Here is a 19679-nt window from a genome sequence, read left to right as displayed (position 1 = left end):
GGAAAAGGCAGCCCAGTAGGCAAAAGGTCTGTAAGGGGGTTCCTAGAGCAATGCATATGCTTAATACTATATTCAGCAGGATTGCTGCATTAGGATTGCTTTCTCCAAGTAACAACAGAGGCATTCTTGGTTGTCTTCATACTACATGTACATGTAGGTAGGCCTTGATGAGACCTCGAAATTATTACATTTTGTAATTTGCATGATTTATGAGGGAATTCTATAAATCAGCTGCATTACATTAACGCTATGAGACTATTCAATCTTGTGACATATGTAATTGAGAACGACAGGGAGATATTGATTATCTAAATTAACACTTGATTTGCATAATTAACGAGAAAATGTTATAATTCCATAATGCTAACTGCCTGGAATTTCATACTTGTGGTATTTGAAAGTTAAGTGAAGGTGAACATCATAAAACATAACTTATTCAAATAAGGACCTCATTTGCATAATCCATGGTGTTTTGGAGGAAAATATGATCAACTGATATAATTCATGCAAATGAGGATCCTATTTGCATAATCAGGAGGAATAATCTTTACTTTATAAGTCATAAAGATTAACGTTAACATCATTTCGCGAAGGTATGAGATCATGCAACTCTATTATCTATTTATCTTTATTATAAGATTTGTGAAAGCATTGACAACACATACTAAGTAATTAAAAACACGTGGCCAAATATTTTGGTGCAATATTTATTCACTTCCTACCATAGGTTTACAATTTACAAGCAAGTCTTCTGCAGTCAGTCTGTGGAAAGGTTTCAATACATGTATAAGTACTAGTATATTGTTCATTTGTCACGTCGTCATTCCTGCACCTCCACCGCCAGGAGGCGCAACTAACACGTGAGACAGAACCGCGTCATACAAGCCAGCTGCGCCCCCTGGCGGTTTCAACCGTTCATCTGTGTTGGAAATCATCACATTTTATATTATCAGTCGTTGAGTCACATTACGGCAGATTGTTGAAAAATGACTTTGTAATGTTAGTATAATGAGTCTCTTATAATCTGGAGTAATTTCATGTCAATTCATTTCAAATATTTAGTTAATAGTAATCAAAATTACATGTATTAGGTATTTTATCTTACATGTAAATATATAAGGACCTGTATAGCCAAAAGCAAGTGACAGACAGACTGGGTAAATTTTGCACTGACTCTGAGAGGCAAGAATGATTGATTTCTGTAGGTCTGTTTATGGCTGATGCATAATATTCATAATGATGATAATAATAGCGTTGGCTCAATCACTATTCACGTGTTACGTTGCTCCTGCCCCTTCCAAGGTTGTTTCTGGAAATGCCCTTTCACCGCATGCGCACAGCAGCCTTGTTTTTGAAAAGTGAATTTTGCGTGATATATTTTACAATTTCAAAAGTTAATCATTTGCATATTTCTGATTGAAGGCTGTAGAAACAGAATGGATCAAGTTTACTTAGTTCATATTGAAATAGTTTTTTTTCCCTGATGTGGAACTCACAATTCTAACGTAGTTAACATTACATGTACAATACTGAACCTACTCTTAAAAATGACAATTTCTGCATCAAAAGATCACATACCAATCACGGCAATTTTCCTGGGTGCAAGATTCAGAAGCATTAAACAGCACACTTTATTTGAGAGCGAGAGAATGAGAGAGCGAGAGGGAGAGAGATCCAGAGAGGGAGAGAGAGAGAGTGTGTGTGTGCGTGTGTGTGTGTGCGTGTGCGCGTTTGTGTACGTGTGTGCGTTTGTGTACGTGTGTGCGTGTGTACGTGTGTGTGTGTGTCCGTGTGTGTGTGCGCGTGTGCGTGTGTGTGTGTGTGTGTGTGAGTGTGTGAGTGTGTGTGTGTGTGTGTGTGTGTGTGTGTGTGTGTGTGTGTGTGTGTGTAGAAATCTGTAAGAAATCTACTGCCTTCCCTCAGTAGAAGTGGAGGTACATGTATAGTCACAATAGATATGAAGAAAGACAGGTCGGTTGGGGTCTCATTTGGTGGCATCTAAACACTTTCTTTACCCATGCTTGGTGGACCGTGTGTAGCGTTTTTATTTTCAGGACCAGAAAATGAAATCCCCGCGTTGTAAACTATCTCTCGGCGGATAAAAAAAACATTATGTCAGGAACAGGAATAGGCCTATATGTTGTTACATAACCAACTCTTTCAGTGGGTACCAAACCTGCTCAATAACGTACACTCCCTAGATACTGTACCGGCGACGGTTTGCCCTGTTTGTAGACATAGATACTCCTATGTTACAGTCTTTGTCGTCCTTTTCATACTTTTCTGAGACAGATTTTGCAGTCGGGCGATGCGGGGCTTGTGTGTGTAGATATGCCATGTTTTGTCGTGTCCTTGAGGGTGTGTGTATGTGTGCAGCCTGGTACTTTACGTTTGCCTGCTGTCTGCTTGCCAATGCGGGGGGATTATTAAACATGATCTGCTCCCACATTTTCCACTGTACAAAAAAGCGATCGAGAAGAAGTTGACCTCTGTATATTAGCTCAGTGACTAGAACACTTTGTATTAGCCTAGTATAGTACCCTTGTATGTTCCTTATGTATGTATGTCTAAGTCAAGTAGTGCATCTTTTGTCTCCAATTTCCTGTACACGTTTGTTATGTGTCTGTTATATGTTGACCTGTACCTAGCCCGTCGTGGCATGAATGTACAATAAAGGTATTTCATTTCATTTCATTATTATACAGACCACTCCTGGCTCCCCGCATTCTGCCATTCCTACCAGCGAAGACCCTATCTCTAACCCTGTCCCTACTCCCTACACACACGCCATACGATCTAACGTTTGCTTTCCTCTGCCGTGTATGTATCTGTGAGAGTGATCTAGTACGAGGGACGCTGTTGCCAGGGTGATAGGTTTTGTTGTGGACTGCTGGGTCATCTTTTCTGTTATGTCACCAGGAGTGCTGGGCACGGTCTTTGTGGTCTTTTCTACACACACGGTGCCATTAGGAGTGGCAGACACGGGCGCGGTGAAGACATGTCGGTAGGTTTCCCCCCGAGCGTCCACATGACAAGTCACGTTTATCATTTCTTCATGACCAAAGGTGCTGATATTTGTACCGTGGACATCAGTATAGGACATGCTTCTATTCGCACTATCGGCTATGATGTCAGATACAACTACAGCAAAGGTTTGGGACAGGGAGTCTAGACCCATAGGAACTATCTGTAGTGCAGTGTCTCCCCCCAATGCTACTTTTACGTCACTACTAGCTTCCCAAGCCTGTGTGCACAAGTGGGTGATGTTTGAATCGTGTTTCTCTGTTTCTGTGCTGACTGACATGACCACAAATGGCAGGGCATACTGGTTTGTTGTGGTGAACTTGCGTTTTTTCCCAAGCTGGTAGCATAGACTGATATGCTCCTGGTCGGACGGACGTAAGTGTGAGGTATTGTAGTGTGTGTGAACGTGATATTGTGCTAGCTTAGGACCTTTAGTGATACAGAAAAGCAACTGGTTAACCCTAACTGCAACTCTTACGCCTGAGAATAGATAGTAGGAATAATCAAGCCGCCAGGTCAGTACCAAGTGAGCAGAGTTACCGAGAATAAGCAGTCTATTCCCGCCCAGTGCCAGCTTTGTTAACTTGAGCCTACTCATAGTCTCCGGGGACACACACGTTAACTCATTTCGGCTCAAGTCTAGCTTGATGAGCTTTTCCAGTGACTTAAATGCCTGGGGGTGAATGCTCTTGATAGAATTTGATCTCAAAGACAGGTGGGCTAAGTTCAGATTGTGAAACCAAGATGGCTCGACACTTTGCAATGCGTTATTGTCAAGTAGCAATGTTGACAGGGAAGTGAGCTTTTGGAAGCATGCTGAATCCATGCTGCTTATATCATTGTGGGAGAACGTCAGAATCCACAACAATTTCGGAGATTTTAAGCCGTCGAACCAGGCTCGTTTCACGTGAGTCAAGTTGTTGGAATCGAGCTGCAAGGATTTCAATGTAGGAAACGCGGCCAAAGTGTCCTGTTCTAAATCTGTGATCCCACATTCCACCAAAGCAAGGGTATGGATCTTTAATGAAGGAGGAAACCGTAGTTTCTGACTTGAGAGGACCCCAAATGTGAACCCCCTAACCGCCACGGTACTTTTAGGGGGAAGGCAAAGCGCGGTTGGTCGGGAGGAGTTCCTCCCACTACCCGCGGGTTGTGACTGTAGCTCCGCGGGACATAACACACACGTACCCCGTGTACGCAGACCCAAACCATGAGATTTACGAAAAGGGACGCAGTCTGTCCATTGATCAGTGTACTTGCACCCAGGAAAGCATGCCGGATCTAACCCTAAACATCCAACTACGATAGCGAGAACAGTGACAATCATCGGTGCTACTTTGAACATATTCAACAATCACTAGGTTAGCACCCAACTAGTAATGGCTAGACTTATTACAAAGACTTTTTCTCTAGTTTTGTTGTCTGCGAAGGCCGCTTTGGTTTTACCCTCTTTCGGGGTGGGTGTGCAACAGGCCGGCTGTCTCACCTGAAAAATGAACGGGAATCATTGTAATCTTTTTGTCTTATATGCAGGTTAGCATGTTACATATTCTGTCTATCGCCGGTATAGCACAATGGAAATGGCCAGGATAGCAGACAAGCTTCACAGTGCACTTTTTAGGGCTTGGAAACCAGATTTTTCAAAGTCAATATTCTAATCACTTCTCTAAATGCTAAGCTGAAACAACACTGTCCCGATGTATATCGACATTCTTGGAGCAAAAGTGCCCCAAATTCTGACGAAAAACGGTTACTGGAAGGACCTGGATTGATTTTTAGGGTACCATCCAGGACTAATAGTCTTGGAACGTGTTTCTGCAGTTTTAAATGCCTAAAAAGTATGAAATACTGATTCAAATGTGGTAATGTGGGATAGTATGTGTCAATATTATACAGATTACCTTATTTAGAATATGTACAGTTTTGCCGCCCTGAAATTGCATTGGACAGACTTACCCTAGTCAGCGGTGTCGTCGTACCCCGGTCCGCGGCCACCGTAGTGCGCGGTCCCGGCGTGCCCCGCTCCGCTTACCCGGCAGTCGTCCGGAGGTTTGGCCGGTGGGTGGCCGACTGGCGGGGCGTCACCCCACTGTTAAAAAAGTTAACTAGAGTTCCACGATCTCATACCTTCGCCAAATTAGGTTAGCCTTTATGGCTAAGAAATTATAGATTAATTACTGATTGTGCAAATAGGATCCTATATTGCATCAATTATATCTGTAGATCATATTCTACACCAGAAGACAGTCTTATCTTATCAAAGAATGCCATTATAGTATTTCCTCATAAATTATGCAAATGAGGTCCTTATTTGAATAAGTTATGTTTAATTATGTTCACCTTTACATAACTTTCAAATATCCCAAGTATGAAATTCCAGGCAGTTACCAATTATAACATTTTCTCATTAATTATGCAAATTAAGTCCTCATTTGCATAATTGATATCTGCCTGTATTTCTGCCGTTCTCAATTATGTATGACACATGCTTGAATAGTCCTATCATGGAATGCAGCTGATTAATAGACTTTCCTCATTAATTATGCAAATTACATTAATATTTGCATAATTGTAATATCATTATGTCAAGCATCACTTCAGCTACCTACATGCCAAAAATCACGACGATCCATCCACCGGTTATTGAGTTATCAGCCTTTAAACATTTTTCAACTAACGCCCCTGCAGTTCCAGAGCAAGCAGCTAGGGGGCCAAAACGCACGTCACTTCTTCCCCAGCACGAGAGCTACCTACCATGCAAATTTCGTCACCCTAGCATGTCTGGATCATGAGATATCAAAACCGGAAGTTCAGCTGCAGTACCATAACAAGCCGCCAGGGGGCCCAAAATCTAATCAGTTCGAGCTCTCATCAAAACCTACCAACCTACCAAATATCAAGATAATCCATATAAGCTTTCTCGAGTTATGCTGTTGACAGACACACACACACACACACACGGCCACGAAAACATAACCTTCTCCAATTCTTGGCGAAGGTAATTAGCTCTTATAATTAGTTCTCATGCGAAAAAGCATTATCATCATCTTATAACCAGAACTTTGTCACGTTTCTAAAAGTTTACAACAAAGAAATTACCTTTGAGCGTAATTGTTCTTAGAATTTGTACTGTTAAACCAAGGACGTTCTATCACTTGTAGAACGTTCTTGGTTGAACAAGCAAATTTTAATATTGTATGATCACAACTGTAAATGTATAATCATTTATAGACTGATACCTCTGTAAATACATGTAGCCTCACAATTCAACCCTCCACAGCTACCAGGAGACATTAATATCTTTTGCTAAGATCTACTAACTTAAAACCAGTCAATTACTATTTCTACTTCTCTTCTTGGCTTGGCCTCGTTTCGTTTCCGAAGAAAATATTGTATAAACTTCATGCACAAAACGAATCGAAGACTAGACAAGACTTGAACTGATCGTTACACTGCGTCAGGCGTACGTTTAGCAGCATTACAAAAACTTTCTTTATTCTGTTTGATTCATAAAATGTCAGAACATTGTCAGAAAGAAAAAAAAATGTTCTGTCGTTTTCCCGTACATTCATATTTTACTGTGCGGCCACATTCCGTAGAATTTCCTTGCAGGATGCGATAGAACTCATGCCCGTAGCCAGGGGGGAGGGGGGTGGGGGGTTCGGAAGAACCTCTCCACAAGGCTCAAAGGTCCACTTTTTGGTCCACTTTTTATGTAAAGGTTTACTTTTTGGTCCACTTTTCATGCAAAGGTCCAAGATTTTTCTGGAAAAGATGGACTGGAATCGTAGAAAAACTGCTTCTTTTGTCATTGAATAAAAATGTATGTCTGATTTTTTATTGGAAATCCTCTCAAAAATGCACGAAATGCCATTTTAGAAGGTTCATTTTTCAAAATTTTCCGGGGGAGCATGCCCCCGGACCCCCCTATGATGGCGCTCGAGGTCCCCTCAAGCAGTGGGAAGAAGCCACCCATTCAACATCCTGGCTACGGGCATGGAACTAACCGTCGACAAGGACAAAATGCATCCTTTTCTGTAACAACACAGCTGAATTTTGTTATATGGCACATGCACGGCTATCCTAAGAATGCTCTCAATTTGCGATCGCACGACCCATGTAACCAGGCCCTTACAAAGAGCAAAGAATAGAGCAGGCCAATACAAGGAATACATCAACTTAGCTAAGATACCGTGGCCGACAGGCACAAATTATAACTCTGTTGAACTACAACATCTAACGGTTCTGATGTATATCAGGGTCAGAAAGTAACACGTACTGACTTTTTATTTATTTATTTTTTTCCGACCCTTTTATATAGAATCCCTAGATGCTATACAACAGTGTTACAATATTTTGTACCTGTCGGCCACGGTACTGAAGAGTACGTTAGGAGCGGGGTGAGAAGGTAATAGTTACCGGCGGCGGGGAACACTGTTCCCGTCCACCTGCTCCCGAGCGTACGGCAGATGGGCTGCGTGCCGGCAGGAACAGCCCGGAAAACGGCCAGCAGTCGCTGAAAATAGTGTAGGAACAAAAATTAGTTCAGCCCACTTAACCACGTTCAATCTAACCATGTTAAAACGGAGACTGAGATGCGACGTAAGACTAAATAATGTGTATCTACTAGGCTTGTGTCCAAAATAAAATCACACTTTTATTAGTTGGGAAAGTTAATGGCATATGCATCCAATGCAATTTCAGGCGGAAAAATAAGAAAAATTATGGATGAGAAAATCTGATATTGATATTTACTGTCATTTCTTAGCACATTTTCGCTATCATTTCATACCTGAAGCATTTGAAAAAGCCCCTAACAAGCTTAAGCTACGCGATGAGTCCGTTATTTTTGGTACCACCAATAAATAGCTAGAACCAGCATACAAAACAAAAACAAGCAACCCCGTCATTTTCTTGCCTCACAATTATCAGTATGCTATGGAATATGGTCACTTTAACTTACTACAGTAAAAGAATAACCAGAAAATCCAGATTAAAATAGAATTAATGCCCTGAATTGCTTTGTGTGCGTATATCATTGTCGACGGCTGGTTACTTCGTAGCCTTGCAGAAATTTGAAAATTTAAATCCTACCACAAAAACAAAATCGTACGCCGAGTGTGGCTAACTGTTCTAACTTACCGATGGATCAGACGGCGGCGGTTGTCCGTCCTCATTTTCGCATCTTGTGTTGGCTGGGCGGGAAAAACGGGCGAGTTGTCGTCTCTGCTCTCTCCTCGGCAGGTCTCTGATTTTGTTCTGAACAGGCGATCCTCACTTCTCGGTCTGTAGCCATGGTAACGGCTATCCAGCCGTCAGTCACACGGTGTGCTATGTCGCGTACGCGGCGGGAAAGTTTGGCATTCATTTGAGAAAATGCTTCACATGACTGTCAGGACGTTATCGGTGTGTTTCTTAATCAGGCGGCTCTCTGTACGTAGTTTGATGTTAATTCATGAGGGACCAAAGGACAGAGGGATGGAGAGAGAATGTTATGAACATTCTGGTGTGAGTCCGGATCCCAACCACCACCAGAGACCAGGGTTGGGAGTCTGTCGTGAGTAAGGTTGGATGTGGTTGGCAGTTGGTCTGCAAGGTTGGCTACTGGTCAAAATGCGTCAGCCTATGTTTCAACGCAAACACACACACACACACACACACACACACACACACACACACAAATTTGAGACAAATTTAACTCAAATTTGATTAAATTCGTGTAGAAAAACAGGCGTAGCCTAAATCTGGTTAAACTGCACCCGAACTTCAGCCAACCTTGGTTGGTTTGTGGTCGAGGGGAATTCCAAGTTGCTGAGTGTGTGACAGGGGCTTCAGCTACATACTGGTGTTCTGCACAAGGATACTAAAACATACCCTCAAAGCAGAGGTTGATGGTCTACTCAACTATGTGTAAATGTAGTTCAGCACCAAGGACAGATCTGTTCACATATGTGTGAATGTAAGTCAGCACCAAGGACAGATCTGTTCACATATGCGTGAATGTAAGTCAGCACCAAGGACAGGTCTGTTCACATATGCGTGAATGTAAGTCAGCACCAAGGACAGGTCTGTTCACATATGCGTGAATGTAAGTCAGCACCAAGGACAGGTCTGTTCACATATGCGTGAATGTAAGTCAGCACCAAGGACAGGTCTGTTCACATATGCGTGAATGTAAGTCAGCACCAAGGATAGATCTGTCCACATATGCGTGAATGTAAGTCAGCACCAAGGACAGATCTGTTCACACATGCGTGAATGTAAGTCAGCACCAAGGACAGGTCTGTCCACATATGCGTGAATGTAAGTCAGCACCAAGGACAGGTGTGTTCACATATGCGTGAATGTAAGTCAGCACCAATGACAGGTCTGTTCACACATGCGTGAATGTAAGTCAGCACCAAGGACAGGTCTGTTCACATATGCGTGAATGTAAGTCAGCACCAAGGACAGATCTGCCGGGAAAGATAGTTACCTTTTTATATATATATCCCCCGTTTTGTGTCGCTACCCCCACAAAAAAAAATACAGACCATATATAAAAAGGTAACGATCTTCCCCCATCAACCTCGGCTTGGAAAGTAACGCAAACAGTTTTCCACTCAGTCAGACTATTACAACTTGATTAAACAGAAGAATCTCAGTGCGCAACAAATTTCGTGACAAAGCATGAATGGCTTGTTCGCCAGGAATTCACCAGTCGAGCATCAAAGAACTTCAATCTCAGCAAAAAATGGTGAAAATGCCTGGTGTAAAATGGGTGTTATTAAAGACGTAATTGTCTGGATTACGGGGTGTTTTGTTGCTGCACACGTGCCTTCCTACGTGTGTTATTACCTTCGCCAAGAAGGTTATGTTTTCATCGACGTTCGTCTATGTGTCTGTAAACACGATAACTCGAGAAGGCTTACATGGATTGTCTTCATATTTGGTAGGTGGGTAGGTCTTGAGGAGAGCTCGAAATGATTAAATTTTTTGGGGCCCCTGGCGGCTTGTTATGGTACTGCAGCGGAACTTCCGGTTTTGATATCTCATGATCTGGACATGCTAGGGCCACGGAATTTGAGTGGTAGGTAGCTCTTGTGCTGGGGAAAAAGTGACGTAGGTTTGGTCCCCCTAGCGGCTTGCTCAGGAACTGCTGTATGTAATTTGCATAATTTATGAGGCAATTCTATAAATCAGCTACATTGCATTATAGGATTATTCAAGCTTGTGACATGTAATTGAGAACGAAACACGGGCAGATATTGGTTATGTAAATTAACACTTAATTTGCATAATTGATGAGAAAATGTTATAATTCCATAATGGTAACTGCGGCCTGGAATTTCATACTTGGGGTATTTGAAAGTTAAGTGAAGGTGAACATCATTAAGCGTAACTTATTTAAATAAGGACCTCATTTGCATAATTTATGGGGAAATGCTCAAATGGCTACAGTAAGGCTGTCTTTTGGTGGAGAATATGATCAATTGATATAATTTATGCTTCTATTTGCATAATCAGGAGGAATAATCTTTATTTTGTCAGTCATAAACATCATTTGCCGAAGGTATGAGATTGTGGAACTCTAGTTTGCCATACAATGTACCTGTTACAATCGTTGTGTAATTAAACTTTGACTTGACTTAACTTGACTTGCAAGGACGGTCACATATAGACTTGTAATGTCACACACAAGAAAGAACTCCAATCACAGTAACCGACCATCAATTTGCAAATAAATGATTTTATTCAACCTAAAACCTGCAACACTATGTACTATGATAATGAGTTTTCCACAAATGGTGATTAAGTATAAAATACATACATGTACATGTAAATATCGACTATGAAAAGCTAACTACTGCTTGATGATACAAGTTCTCCAAATCACCAGTGAGGACTACAAGCAAAACGTAACTACAGAATGATGTACTATTTTCTCACTGAACCTCCTCCTGCACCTCCTCCTGTGTTTCCACTCTTACAGGATGTCACCTGTTCTAGCTACATTTTGTACATGTACCAATGTGTTCAGCTGCGCTTCCAAACAAAGCTCATAAAATATGTGTATACATGTATGTGTATATGCATGGGGTTATATGATTGTTCCAAGAAAATAACAGTATAACCAAGGACAATATACCTCTGTATAATGTCCTTGGTATAACCAACAATTGTGACAATGTATGGTGTAATATTCTAATAACCAATGATCTGCCTTCCTGAAGCAAACTTAACACAAACTTTTAAGAGTTTGATAAATATATATCATAAGAGGCATGTATATGTATACTGTATACCTCCATAAATTCATGTTGAGGTACTATATTCTGCTCTTTGCTATTCTATTCTGAATGGAAGCTTGACATAGCAGATACAGATACGTTTATATATATGGCTTATATCCAAACGACTGGTACACATTCATAAGGCTCTGTAAATGCTTTGAGAAATCTAAAGTAATAAGAAAAGAATGACAAGATAATATTTATACACTATACATTATTCTAACACCACTTCAAAATTTCCTGACTTTTTCCTCCTAACACCACCCACGAAGATAGCCTGGGTGCCATGAAAAAAGATGTGTAAATAAAAATTTTTTCAACCAAATATTTCGTATATCTTGGTAGTCCTTCAGTATTGTATTCCAAAAAAAAACCAACTCTACTTCTATACTGGGTAAACTAAACTGCATAATATTTTTGGGTCTACATTTCTTTCCAAGACAAAAACATGATTGTATGTAACGTAGAAAATGTACTCGCTTCTCTCCTATTAGAACAAGAATGCTCTGATCTAAAAAACCTGTTCACTGCATGAATAAGTGGCACTTATATAAATATTTATTAAGTGCAGTGTCACTTACAGTATGACTGTGGTAACTCTGCACCATAATATATGTACCTGACACTGTATACATCATATATGGAGATATCTCTGCATTCAAGCATACAGAGGTTCAGAAACTGAAATTATTTTGGTCTGCAAAATTTTCTTCTTGCTCTCTAGATCTGCTTTGGTCCACAGTGACTGGTAAAACTAAATTTCATCTAACAACAATAATGTGTTATTTTAACCATACAGGCATTGACAGTGAGAAGGATAATTGCGACATTACACACACTACAAACTACATTTAAATCAAGGTATATGTACTGTTTTACATTTATTGCTAGGTGGAAATTACCATGCTATAGCCATGCTGGTATATTTGGAACTCATACACTTCACTACATGTGTATACTCATGTGTACTGTCTTGTACATACTCATCAGCAATCAATACCAAGTTAAAGGATTATAGACTAATAACACGATATAATAAGGAACGTAAAATCTTTTACAACACCGAGTCTAGGCAGACATACTGGGGACACCTCATGGGGTGATAGATTTAGCTCCCTTTCCACACAGGCCAATATTTGCGGGATGTAATATTTCCCTAAAAACACACAAGTCCAATCACTTGAGTGTAGTAACTTCTTCATGTTGTTATTGCATGGTTGTAATGTTTAATAGGCACTTTGCATCAGACAAGTGGTTAGGCCCAAGTATTAATACTTCCACCACAAATATCTCAAACTACTTAATTGCCAAGAAAACCATTGTGGAGAAAATCTAATCAATTTGAATTGCACTGTGATACCAAAAATTGAATCTGTTTGATAAAGTCTGAAACAATGGTAAAACTGGTTCCATACGTTGATAAAGGTTGGACATCCAGGTGATACGGTACGCCAAAAAGCAGTTACTCAAGCAATTGGATATTATGATTTTGAAAACATCATTGGTTCAATGTTCTGAACATGTTAAGAATGTTCTTATCATATAGATGGGGTACCATCACTGCTCCTTTTGTTTAGAATGACAGACTTAAAAAAAAAAAGACATCATTGCAGTACACAACAGCCATTTCACCAAACTGGTCACATTTTCATTCATTGTAATTCCTGCTGCCACATACATGTATAGCCTGGTATCCAGTCTATCATGGTTGGGCCAGGCTGTCCCAAGCTCAAATGACCGCTCAGTAGGAGTGTTTGCCTGTTTTGCACGCCAGCAGTTGACTAGCCCCACCATGTGTTAACTTTTATCATGAAAACCTACTAGGGAACCTAGCTAAGTCGGGCGAGAAAGATCTTCTGCAAAGAAAATCTGCCCAAACTGTAATAGACCGGACACCAGGCTACTCCCCATACTGAAACCTAGATGTTCAGCAAATCCTCCCCATCTTCCATCGGAACCTGATCCATACTGTCCTCCTGACCAGACCCTACCCTCTGTGATTCCAGCCCAGTCCTGTTTTTGGCCATGAGGGGCTTCATGCTGTTCAGGAGGCTCTGGAAGAGTTTTGGGAATAGCAGCTCCTGTGCAGCAAGCAGCTGTTTGGTACGGTGACGCTCTTTGGGAGCCTCGAAGCAGGCAGGACAGTTTTCTGGGATGATCGGAAGCTTTACCTACAATATTTAAAAAATGGAGACTTTCAATTCATAACACCAAATAGATGAAGTGAAATGTATCAAGTTTATCAATGTGTCACACACGACATGTACAATATGAACTTTAAATGTCCTGGTTCAATTGACACCACATTACTCTGATGATCTGCCAGTTTACTATTGACAAGAATTAAGATAGTGGTTTAATAAACCACTATCTTAATTATATATACACTCAGTCAAACCTGTCTATTGAGTGGTGACTCAAGGGACTGGCCAAATCTGACCACAATGGCCAGGTGACCACTATAGAGAAACAGCCAGTTAGTATATATTATGTAGTTTAAAGATTCATCCATTTATCTACTAGTACATTGTAGCTCAATCAAGGTAAGGCCTTGAAAAAAAATGTTGTGTTTCCTGTTTCAGACCTTCAAGAAATTAGGGTTGGTAGGTAGGGATTATCTTTTTTTTCTCTCTTTTTTAGACTTTGGTGATCTCTAGTGATCCAACATATACGGTACAGGTTAACAATTAGTAAAACTTGCATGAGTACACTTAGTCTTTCATTTTCAGTGTTAATGTTGAAAAACTCATTGTACGATGTTTCATGACTCAGGTGTCAGATCATGGAGCTAGAAAATTGCTAAAGGTTGATCAGCTTTATGTGCCTTGCAGGGTCCACACAAAAAAGTCTAGGGTCAGCAGTTTTTTTCTAGGGTTGGTCTGGAAACAGGAAACACAACATTTTTCCCAGGCCTAAACAAACCACAATATAAATCATTGACTGTGCAAAAGAAGTTAATTCCAATAATAGTTTTATGTATAGTTACCTGTTCTGCAAAATTGCGAAGATCTTTCTCTCTCACATACACAAAAGGCCGGATAACTCTCAAGTCCTCCTCCCTGGAAAATGGGAACTACAGGTCATTCATCTCACATTTATTGACTGAGTTCATGGGGTGACATATATGTATTTTTTTTTTTTAACCGAATTTAATGTCATTTTTCCCCAACCAGGTGTTAGACATGCCTGTATCAGGTACAAGTCTTTTTTTTAGCAAGATTTTTACGGCTGGATGCTCTTCCTAACGCCAACCCAAACCCTAGTAGGGCCTGGGAACCCTCTAACTGAGGGGGCAAATACATGTACGTGTTAAGTACCTTTCCCAAGGGCACAACATCTGGGTGCAAGTCCGGACATGTCTGGACATGTATACTACATATATTATCGAGTATAAATAAAGGCACAAACAAGCAAACATATGACAGTTCAGTAGTGATACTGCAATTTCAGCCAATAAGGATTTTAGGAACCTGACCTGACAGTGTAGTTGGCCTTCATAGTCCTCAGCAGACCGTTATGGAACGCAGACATCAGGAAGCTGGAGAAGAAGATAACAAGTAGTTGACTTTTCCTCTTGTGTTCATGGTGAGTACATGTGAAATTCTGATCTCAGGTATTCCTTAAATGATGCAAATGGTGCAAACTATTCTTCTGTAAGTCAAGACCTACACACCTATCAAATATCATTGATGACAATCTGTAGCTTCTTGAGTTATCGTTAAACACAAACATCCAAACATCCACATACAATAACAATACTTAGTTACTGTAATGTTCTGTAATGTCCAAACAAACAATACCTTCTTGGTGAACCTAAAAAAAAGCTCCTGTAGAGTACAAAATGTCCTAGTATTCAAAAGCAGAAAAAATCTATTCTTCTTGCACAATATTAGATCCCATCAATTTTCAGCTTTATTATTTACCTTTGCCTAGAAGGTTATCTTTTTCAATTGGTATACTATAGCATCTGTATGGGGTTTAGTAGGATAACTCAATACATGAAGCTTTGGAAGTTAGGTACTCATTTTCCTCTGACAGACGAAATGGGATCTACAATAACTGGAACAAAGTCAACTGTTGCTGTATCACCTTTCTGCCAAGTCGTCTAAATGTTGTCCCATGGCGAGCACGTTGTATCCCTCCCGCCGGGCACAGGCGTAGATCCGTCCTCGCTTCATGCGGGAACAGTAACTACAGATGGAGGTGCAGACAGGCATGGAGGCAGCCTGGGCCATGATTCCTGCACAAATACATACAAACATACAACATACATTAGCAGGAAACTTCATGATTGTGTGTTAGTGCAATAGTCATTATGAAATAAAGACTAACTTTACCTCCAACACTGGATTGAATAGGGATAATATTTGCCGTGGTTTTCAACTTTATTTTGCAGACGTTTTGTTTGATTTAGTTGATTGATTTTGATTTGTACACCAGCTCATTATGTACCTTTGTCATTTCTTCTTCTTCTTATTATTATTACTTTGTTTTTGTTTCCTTTTATGTGTGAGGAGAGGGCTGAGATAAGTTTTATAACTTTTGCCCAATCCTCGAAAAATAAATGTGAATAAATAAAAATAGGGAAGGAAACCAGCCCTACGCGCTATTGAAAACAACATTTTCGGCCAGTCCAATATGCCCTTAAATGTAGGGGTGCTTCTGAAATATAACATTGACCACAAAAACAGCTAATTAAAGATAAAAATAAGAATATGTGCATCATCACAGGCATGCCTGCAGACGATGTATAAAATCACATGCCGATTAAACAAAGGGAACCCTGTGTTTTAGCTGCGAACACAAAAAATAGACTGACCAGGAGGAGGGATACCGACTTCATGGAGTAATGACAGAAGGACCTGGTACTATCACTACACCTGCGCAAAGTTTCGATCGTATTTCTTATTATGCATGTAGCTTGTTGGTCTTACCTTGTTCTTCATAAAAGTAAGGCACACCAAGTTTGGACAAGTAGTTCTTCAGTGGACTGGGGTCATATGATGCAGTCTGCGGGTCAACAGTCACTGCTCCCAGGTCAAACTTGATGTTCTAAGAAGAAAACAGTAAACACGTACTGATGATACTGGCATTGTGTGCTGTGATGATTACACAACTACAGCTGGTCACCCCACAATCTTTCCAAGGCACGACGCACTTCAATACACTTCCAGCAGACCTAAGACATGCACCTACTCCATCTCAGTTTAAAGCAGGCTTGAAACATTTGTCATATGAAACTTGACCTCTGACCTCCATTCCTGATTTTCGTGATTTTGACCTTTGAACGGCTAGGACTTTGAGTATAGGACTATGACTCTGTTTTCATGCATCGGACTTTTATGTTTACTGTATGTTGTCCACTCTTGTCTTACTGTATGTAACAATGTCTTGTGTAATTTTGCTGGGCCCCCTTGGAAAACAGCTAATTTAAGCTGAATGGGGCTTCCCAGCCGTCTTAAGATGAAATAAATACAAATGGCCAAGATCTGGGGTTGGCGGAAAAACCTTTCCAGTCCAGAAGGCAGAAGACCAGGTCAAGGTTTTCTGCCAACCCTGAGGCTGGGGTTGGTGTCAGTGTACTCAGTACAGATAGTGCAAAATGGAAAGAAATATGAGGCAAAAATTTTGCAAAGCATGTTTGATAGTACAAAATGTAAGACTAAAGGACTAAAATACACACAAGTTCGTAAATGGATGCTTTGAGTAGAAAATGATGAGTTGGGCTACAAAATCAAAAGTATTGGGTATTGGCAATAAATTTATGTCATACCTGGGCATTGATAACATTCAATATGGGTGATATGGCTAGTTATTTCACGGGGTTCTATTTGGTTATCACACAGGTTTCCAAACGTTCCATAGAATGCATTTTAGAAAGACAAAAGATAATATGATATGCTAATGAGCGTCTACAAATAGCACAGAATACAACATGTACATGGAAATTACATAAATACAGTACATCTATAATTATACATTTCTACAAACAAACAATTTAGCAAACAAAGATTATAAGCCACAACTGTCACTGACCTTGCTCTTGGCAAAGAACTGGTACTGCCTGAGTGCATGGAGGAGAGAAAGAGAGTCTTTCCCGCCTGACAAGCATAACAACACCCGGTCCCCATCCCGGATCATATTGTACTCTGTCATGGCCTGTACAATACACAGGAGGCATCAAAAATTAACTATCGGTAGGCACAAAAAATTTTCAATTTTCAACTTTGTCAGACCATAGTTGAAAAATAGTTTTGAGAACATTTGGTGCGAACTTGAAACACTTCATACAGTGGACGGAAAAGTTTGGCATGGAACAGCCTTTTTTGTAAAAGGGAGAGAAATGGACTGAAATATGCTGTATTTGCTCCCGCGCAAATGTGGCCTTTCTTGTATGTTGTCAATTTCACCCTAGACTTTTGCAATTTTTTTTAAATTTTGCCCTGTCCCTCTGATTTTTTTTGTGATAAACTTGACAAGTGACAAAAAAATTGGTTCCACAGTTGCAATAAGCACTTTATTATTATTAATATCAAGGTGGGCAATGTTGGCTCCATGGAATATAGGATATGCAAAAATTAATTCGTACCAATCCCAGGGCTGGACTCACAAGCCACATCAGGAGCCATTAGACCACACCAATTTAATCTGTTGGTTCTCAGATTTTTCAGAAAAAAATTGAAGCGACAGGGCGAAAAAAAAATTAGAACAGGTCTAGGCATTATAGCCCAAAATACTTAAATAGGAGCCATGAAGTCAACACAAATGGCTGGGTTAAATAATAAATTTTGAACTTTTAACCAAACCACTGCATTGATAGGTGGAAAAACCGTAACAACTAGGACAAAAAAGACTTTCCTCAACTGTTGGAGGCAAAATATGAGCATTTTTGAGTAACTGCTGATTCAGAACCAGAATCTTCTTTTTTTTGCAAATCAGCAAAAAATGTCTGAGAACCAACAAATTAAATTGGTGTGGCCTTAGTCGTTAGAGATCTCCTGAGGTGCGGATCTAGAGATATTCTCCCCAGACTGAACTGCTGACTTACCTCAATAGTCTGTTTCATTATTCTCTTCGGTGGAGAATGCCATCTTGGATTGTTTGGGTCATGTTCAATCTTGTTCTTCACCTTACTTCCTTCTGAGGAATCTTCCACATCAAACTTCGTACAGTCAGAGGTTGCAGAATCTCTTTCCCTGGGTCCCTCCTGCTGCCTGACTGCACACAGGTTTGTCCCACACAGTGTCCCTCTGGTGTCCTTCTCATCAACAGATATGCAGGCATCCTGATTTTTCATTTTAGAAGAAGCACCGTCATCATTCAAGCTTTCTTTGGTCTTCTTTTTCTCCCTTGATGTTACTAGTATTATCCTGGGGTCTATACTTGTGACATTTTTCTCAGCATCTGCAAGGAGCTCTATATCCTGCCTCCTCTTGTAGTTAGGAGTGCCTTCTTCTTTGTTTTCTTTCGAGGAGCAATTTCCAGAAACAGACTCAGCGCCGCTGTCCTGCTTCTCATTGGTGTTCTCAGCCGACCAATCACCCTGGTTGATCCTGCTGCTTCGGCTGTCTTGCTTCTCATTGGTGTTGTCAGCCGACCAATCGCCTTGGTCGATACTGCTGCTTCGTCTGTCTTGCTTCTCATTGGTGTTGTCAGCCGACCAATCGCCTTGGTCGATACTGCTGCTTCGGCTGTTTTGCTTCTCATTGGTGTTGTCAGCCGACCAATCGCCTTGGTCGATACTGCTGCTGCGGCTGCTGGGAAGGGAACCCCAGATCTCCCAGTCAGCGTTGTCCCCACTACTGTTGCTGCCTTCCAGGGTAGTCTGGAGCTTCTTCCCCCACTTGTGCAGATCTAACATGTCGATAGAGTTGCGACGTCCAAACATAGGCAGTTTCTGGCCTGGGGAACACAAAGTAGGTATTATGCCAACAAAAAGTGCAAAATGATGAAAATACAATGTATGTTATTGTTCTTTTCTGGACTTATCTGCTTTAAAGAGTTTGCTAAAGGCTATCCATCACCAAAATTCAAAACCACAGCATGTTCAGGACAAAAGATCATGTCATTGAGATCTACATGTAACTAAGTAAATCAATTTGTAATATTACACATACACACATGTCATGTAATATTTATGGGTTCACCACACCACGAAGTGGTGGTGAACCCATATTGCTTTTTCTGATGTTTCTTCTTCTTCTTCTTCTTCTCCTCCTGCCATTTTTTTTAAATGGATTCAGCTTCTTCATTTTTAGGGGCCCAAGGTCCTGAAATTTGGTATGGAGGTACAGTGGGCAAATACCCCTAGGCGTTTTTTAAATTTTTGTGATACAGGCTTTTATAATGGTTTTATTTGAGTTTTTTGGCTGTGTTATAGCA

General features: G+C 40.6%; 2 protein-coding genes across 2 annotated transcripts in view; both read right to left on the bottom strand.

The window, feature by feature from the left end:
- Nucleotides 1-2776: 2776 nt before the first annotated feature.
- On the bottom strand, nt 2777-4500 carry LOC109486990. The gene has a single exon (XM_019790907.1). It carries the CDS (start codon nt 4367-4369, stop codon nt 2777-2779), a length of 1593 nt encoding a protein of 530 aa, XP_019646466.1. The 5' UTR covers nt 4370-4500.
- An 8349-nt stretch (nt 4501-12849) lies between these two features.
- LOC109487062 overlaps nt 12850-19679 on the bottom strand; it is a 40437-nt gene continuing 33607 nt past the window's right edge. The window contains exons 22-28 of the mRNA XM_019791014.1: nt 18346-19199; nt 17334-17456; nt 16232-16349; nt 15387-15537; nt 14773-14835; nt 14284-14356; nt 12850-13468 (exon numbers count right to left, since the gene is read on the bottom strand). Coding sequence (XP_019646573.1) covers nt 13217-13468; nt 14284-14356; nt 14773-14835; nt 15387-15537; nt 16232-16349; nt 17334-17456; nt 18346-19199 — 1634 coding nt within the window. The 3' untranslated portion in view covers nt 12850-13216. The remainder of the gene's footprint in view (nt 13469-14283; nt 14357-14772; nt 14836-15386; nt 15538-16231; nt 16350-17333; nt 17457-18345; nt 19200-19679) is intronic.

The sequence above is a fragment of the Branchiostoma belcheri genome, unplaced genomic scaffold, assembly GCF_001625305.1.
Source record: "Branchiostoma belcheri isolate BF01 breed outbred unplaced genomic scaffold, Haploidv18h27 scaffold85, whole genome shotgun sequence".
Classification (NCBI taxonomy): domain Eukaryota; kingdom Metazoa; phylum Chordata; class Leptocardii; order Amphioxiformes; family Branchiostomatidae; genus Branchiostoma; species Branchiostoma belcheri.
The sequence above is the reverse complement of the archived record's forward strand: the minus strand, read 5'-3'. Positions and strand labels throughout refer to the sequence as shown.

Excerpts from the sequence above, each read along its gene's own strand:
- LOC109486990 (XM_019790907.1), bottom strand. The coding sequence starts at position 4,369 with ATGTTCAAAGTAGCACCGATGATTGTCACTGTTCTCGCTATCGTAGTT.